Here is a 6,099-nt window from a genome sequence, read left to right as displayed (position 1 = left end):
GTATTCCCCGTCTCTAGCGCCCATGAGCTGATTGTCCAAAGGAAGTAGGTTTTCCACACATCTGATTGAAAAAAAAAAAAAATCTCAGGCTGTCTCCTTTCTGTAGGGGCCAGGTCTAGCGCTCTGTGGCCTAAAGATGGTTTTGTGCTCAAGAGAACCCAGCCCTGTCAGGGAATTCTTGCTTGTGTCTTTTGTCCTTTCCTAGACCCTAACTAGCCCATCTTTGAGGAGATAGGAGGTAGTGCCTGGGAAGTCCAAATGCCTGCATACTCTCGGGTCCTAAGGCACCTGCCCTGGGTCAGAGCGGCCAGTGTCTAAGTCAACTTGCTCCACAGCGACCGATCAACCGTGGAGCTGGCACGCGGGCGCGCTGTCAGGTTTGGAGACGTCTGAGATTGGAGAATGCACCCCCGCCCTTCTCTGAGTGAGCGCGTGCGGGAGGCACAATTGTGTGTGGCTGTGATTCGCTGCACTTTAGATGGCAGTTATCAGCCAGACTGAGCGCCCTCAGTCCGGAGCACAAATGCCTCATACCCCAAATTACTTTTCCTCTGTCTCTTGCCCACCTCAAGCTGGTGCACTGTCCAGTCCTGTCCTCGTGGGGTCCCAGTCCCTTTAACCTAAAACCGATGGCAGGAGCTCCCGCCAGTTTCTAAGCAGCGGAGGCTACCGATTCCGGCGGAGGCGGGGGGCGGGGAAAGATGACTGAGACTTTAGGATTGGCCCCGCCGGGTGCATGTGGCCCCCGGCGAGCAGCCTCCACCCCCGCCCCGCAACCGCCGCCGCATTCCCAGGGGAGCGCGGAGGAGGAGCCGCTCCCCAACTTCGTGGCCCACGAAGGGGTGGGGGTCAGGGGCGGTCTCCCTTGCCCTGTCCGTCTCTGCCCCGAAGGTGCAGTCTGCTTCCAGAGCAGCCATTGCCATGGAGACCCCTGAAGCTATAAAGCCAGGTATCTAGGCGTCGGGCACCTCAGGAGCCGCCGAGCCCCCCAAGTAAAAAAGCAAGCGTCCCGGCCCCCGCAAGAAAGGAGGAGGCGGGGAGAGGCTCTGGGAGCTGGAGGAGCGGCGCTCCCCGCCGAGGCAGGAGGCAGGCGCGCCAGGCGGGAGCCACCCGCTCAACAGGGGAGCAGGGGCTGCCCGGGGTGCGGGTGAGTGGCGTTGCTCCAAGCCACGAGGGACCAAGGGGCGTCGGATACAGGGAAGAGGGCCCAAGAGTTGAGGAGGCCGAGCTTGGAGCTTGAGCGGGAGTCGAAGCAGCCAGCAGCCCACACCTCCAGGCGTGGGGGGCCAGGGAGGAAAAGCAAGACGCCCTGGGAGCGGCGAGGCAGCCGAGCGGTAGGGAGACCTGAGCGGGAACTGCAGGACACTTGGTTGCAGCCACCTACACGCCGCTTGGAAAGAGCGGTACCGGTGTCCGGGCCGGGGCCGTAGCCCCGTGGGGTGAGGGAACAGGGGCGCCCCCGTGCGTCGGACTTCCGGGGCGCGGCGGCCGGAGCCATGCTCAAGCCCAAGGACCTGTGTCCCCGAGCGGGGACGCGCACCTTCCTTGAGGCCATGCAGGCCGGCAAAGTGCACTTGGCCCGTTTCGTGCTGGACGCGCTGGACCGCAGCATCATCGACTGCCGCGCAGAGCAGGGCCGGACGCCGCTTATGGTGGCCGTGGGGCTGCCGGACCCCGCGATGCGCTCGCGCTTCGTGCGACTGCTGCTGGAGCAAGGTGCAGCCGTGAACCTGCGGGACGAGCGGGGCCGCACTGCACTCAGCCTGGCCTGCGAGCGAGGCCACTTAGACGCCGTGCAGCTCCTGGTGCAGTTCAGCGGCGATCCGGAGGCGACGGACTCGGCGGGCAACAGCCCGGTGATGTGGGCGGCGGCGTGCGGCCACGGGGCGGTGCTGGAGTTCTTGGTGCGCTCTTTCCGCCGCCTGGGCTTACGCCTTGACCGCACCAACCGGGCGGGCCTCACCGCACTGCAGCTGGCTGCCTCCCGCGGCCACGGGACCTGTGTGCAAGCCCTCACCGGGCCTTGGGGTCGGGCAGCCGCTGCGGCAGCGGCCCGGGGTTCCAACTCCGACAGTCCCCCTGGCCACCCTGCCCCGGCGCCCAGCCCAGAGCGGCGACGACCCAGTCCCCGTCGTTTACCGCGCCCTCTTTTGGCACGGTTTGCGCGAGCTGCCGGCGGCCACGGTCACGGTCACGGCCATGGCCACGGCCACGGAGGCGAGCTTGCCTCTGCTGGCAAGGGCTCGGTCCGTTATAGGGCACAAGGCAATGAGAGACCAGAGTTGGGCCGGAGCATGAGCCTAGCTCTGGGTACCATGACCGAGGAGGAGACAGCACGCCTTAGGGCAGGAGCTCTGATGGCTCGACCAAACTCACCCCAGTCTTCGGGGAGTGGGCGGTGGCGTTCGCAGGAGGTGCTGGAGGGAGCGCCACTGGCCTTAATGCAAGCCCCGGTCGGCCTTAGTCCTCATCCCGAGGGCTGCCCCGGCTCTGGCCGCCTGGGTTTGCGCCGACGGTCCACAGCTCCAGACATCCCCAGCCTGGTCGGGGAGGCTTCAGGGCCTGAGAGTGGCCCAGAATTAGAGAACAACGCTCTGCCTTTCTCAGTGCCTGGGCCAAAGCCTTGGCAGGCGGGCACAGAGGCTGTGGTACTGCAGGCTCAGCGGTAAGGAGCACGAAGGTCGCGCCCTGTAAAGTTCACTCTGTCTCTAGCTACTGAGATGTCTCCCATTCTTCCAAGTCCTCCCTTTCTCTGCAGTTTTCTGCCCACCCTTTGTCCCCACTGCTAAAGGGAGATTTCCTGTAGTCCTCCACCAGATGTAAGAAAGAGATCCCATCTTTTTGCTCTTTGGTATTTCCCACGTAAATCTCCCACCTTCCTCCAGCTTGATTTCCTTGTCCTGGGGGAAAAAGGAGGTGTGAACAACGGCTGCTTCTGTGGGCTTCAGCTTTCTAGCCGGAAAGGTGGATGGCTCAGGCCCAGCCCCAGCCTTGAGGTTCAACTGCCTAGGCTCGGTACCCGCAGCATCCCTTGCCTATTTTTAACTTTTCCTATCACCTTGGCAGCCAGGTAACGGCAGAGCTGGCTTCGGAAGAACAAGGGCCCAGGCGGCTGTGCCTGCTGATGCTGACCATAATAGTTTGACAAACTACCAAAGTCTCCCTTCCCTGTAAGTGTTGGAAGAAAGGAGGAACTAACGTGGCCACGTAAGCTTTTTGGACAAGAGGGCTGATTATGAAGGAATCCAATGGTTAAGGTTTTCTGAGGCAGAGACTCAAGGCAACAGGAATATTTTGAGACGCAATGCCCCCTTTAGGTGTTTACCAGCTTTCCCTTCTGGGAAATCAACTTCCTTTGACTCTGTCTCAGTCAAGACTATGGGATCTAACTTCATTGATACTGGTGGGTCACTGCTTCCCCAAGCCCCTACTAACTCTTGGCTTCTGGGCCTGCTTGACCCCCCAAATGATTGCGTTTGAATTTCATCTTTGAGGATCAATGTTTTCCCTTCTCCTGGCCCAGCCTTACTTATATTTCCACTTAGTCCCAGAGGCCTGAAATGGAAAGGACATAGCACCCCACCCCCTCCTTCCTCCCAGCTCCCCCATTCCACACGTGGGTGCTCCAAGAGGGTGGAACAGCTAGGAAGGATTTTTGCTTAATTGTATTTCTCCCAACCCTCAAAAGAACTCGTGTTTTGAGCCTTTGTGTATGAAGCAGAAAGCAGCAGGTCTGATCCGAGGCTTAAGAACCTGACAACGTCTCTTTAAATAGCACCTCAGCGAGGGGGATAATTGACTGTAGTGTTTGCCACGTTAAACGGCGACGGGCGCGGGAGTCGAGAGCCCACACGAACTGCAGGTCCCGGTCTAAATTACATCAAACTCCCGAGAGAGCATAGGAGGGGGCTGCTAAACGTCTCCTGCTTCTTGCTGGGCTGTTAATGGAGGGCAGGGCAGATGATGGATGCTAGATCAAGACCAAAGACCCCTGCCTGGGCCCCACCGCGTGGGATGCTGGCCCAGCCCAGCTTCCAGCTTTTATTACTGGGCAGATTAGTGAGTCAGAGGCAACTGTGGAGAAGTAGTTAGGCCCCCTCCCCGCGAAGTCTTTTGTCCTCTCCATCTCCGCCCCTGCCCTCCAACACTGTACCTCCTCAGAGAGAAGGCGAAGAAAGGAGTTTGACAGATTGCATGCTCTACGACCCCAGTGTCAGTGCTAACTCCTGGTGGAAAATCTGTACCAGCAGGGTGGGGTAAAAACTCCTGCTTCAAAGCAGTGAAGGTTTTCTGGCCGTGATAGTACCTCGGGTTTCTAGTTGTGAACCCCGAAGAGTGAGCATTTAAGTCCCTCACTTGTCTGCGATAAAGTCTTTGAAGACGTTGATCTTTGTGGAAGATCGTCTTTGTGGAAAGGTTTCTCACCAGTATCTCTGAGAGAACTTCCCAGAGAGAATGCTGGTGCTCAGAAACTGGGTCTGCGGTTGAAGCGTAGGAAGTCGGAAACCAGTTTTTGCAGGGGCCAGAGAGCTCCGCAGTTCCTGCCCTCCCTCGCTAACGTCCGAGGCCGCGCGCCAGCCCACATTTGGGACCGTGATCCTTGCTGCCCCCTAGTGGCACCTCTGCATTCTCCCCGCTGCGCCCCGGGAGCTCAGACTTGGCTTTCTTCGGGAGATCATTGATGTGTAACTTCTCCCTCTGTGTGCTTTTTACCCATAAAGCGTGTTCCTCTTGTAAAATATTAAATCCGGATACTTGAAGTCACTTCACTTCAATGAAGTGAGGAACAGTGAACAAGGAAAGTCAGCACTGGGTGTGGTAAGAAGTGCTCAGAAGCCCAGCAAAGACCCCTTTACCAAGAACCCCAAGTTATTTTGCAAGCTAAGGCTACTGTTGGAAGATCGCCTGCTGTCTTTAGAACAACTGGAGCTGCCAACCCTTATGACTTCTGAGCCTTGACCTGACCATTTGTGTTGTCTTACGACAGTTGCTATTCATTCTGGGATGATCTCTCTGCCACCCCACCCCACCCGGACACACACAGACACTCCTGGCCTCTGTCCCACACACCTGCACACATACACCTGCCTTTTCTCACCCCGAGGGGCAGACGAACAGTATACCACAGTGTCTGAAAAGTCAGAGGAGGTCAGGGCTGGGACACTCCAAGTGAATAGTGTTTTTCCTCTGACCCTTCGTCCCTCACATTCTATTTTCAACTATGTTTACTTTTAGTGACTTTTTTAATGGTGTAAGGATACAATTTTTTGGCTTACAAGCACCGTGGCATTTGGCTCACACATTGTGTCAGGGGTGCTGCCAACCATCCAGTGTCACTGATATGTACCCTGTGGGAACGTCACTTTGGTCAGTCTCTGTTGGGTAAATGATTGCTCTTGTCTGTGGTCTGTGGAGTTGCTGGAACATGGGTGGTTGAAAATGGTTTTTCTGATACACTGTAGATCTTTCCCATCTCAACTGAGTTGTGGGCCTTGTTGTCTGCCCTTAGCCTTAGCTAAGCCTTAGCAGGCTCTGTACAGAACTCCAGCACACTTCACTCGCTCTGGACTTCCTGTTAGCTCTAGGTATACTGAGGCTGTGGTCCTCCCTCGTCCCCTCCTGCAGTAGGAAAAGACTTTGCTGCATATTCTGCCTTTCCTGTTATTGTCGTCATCATCGTCGTTGTGAAGAGTCAGTCACCCCAGCCACTGGCACTTAGCGCTGGTTGGTGTGGAAGGGTATGAAGGACGTTGGCACATGCATTTGGAGCGATGTGCTGAAAAAGACTGGCAGGGGAGGCACAGCTAATAAACCCAGTGTTGTTGCATTGGAGACCTGGCCTCTCTTTGCCTTCCTGCTCACTGCTGCCTCTTGGCTTCCTTTGAAAAGATGGAAGCACACACTTGATTTGGAGGTACTTCCTACCTTCATCAGCCCTGGCCATGGCCATTCTACAAGTCATGGGGGCTGCTTCTCAATGAACCAATGAACCGCTGCTGGGGCTGGGGCTGGGGCTGGGGCTGGGGCTGGGGCTGGGGCTGGGCCTGGGCCTGGGGCTGGGGCTGGGGCTGGGGCTGGGGCTGGGGCTGGGCCTGGGCC

At 57.7% G+C, this 6,099-nt stretch overlaps 1 protein-coding gene across 1 annotated transcript; it reads left to right on the top strand.

Annotated features, from left to right (window-relative positions):
* The first annotated feature begins 971 nt into the window (after nt 1-971).
* On the top strand, nt 972-5,832 carry Ankrd63 (ankyrin repeat domain 63). Its single transcript, NM_001081971.1, has one exon. It carries the CDS (start codon nt 1,497-1,499, stop codon nt 2,667-2,669), a length of 1,173 nt encoding a protein of 390 aa, NP_001075440.1. The 5' UTR covers nt 972-1,496; the 3' UTR covers nt 2,670-5,832.
* The last annotated feature ends 267 nt before the right edge of the window (nt 5,833-6,099 follow it).

The sequence above is a fragment of the Mus musculus genome, chromosome 2 (genome assembly GCF_000001635.26).
Source record: "Mus musculus strain C57BL/6J chromosome 2, GRCm38.p6 C57BL/6J".
Classification (NCBI taxonomy): domain Eukaryota; kingdom Metazoa; phylum Chordata; class Mammalia; order Rodentia; family Muridae; genus Mus; species Mus musculus.
This window is presented reverse-complemented; position numbering and strand designations above follow the sequence as displayed.

Bases quoted from the DNA above. Each gene is read 5' to 3' on its own strand.
- Ankrd63 (NM_001081971.1), top strand. From the start codon at position 1,497: ATGCTCAAGCCCAAGGACCTGTGTCCCCGAGCGGGGACGCGCACCTTC.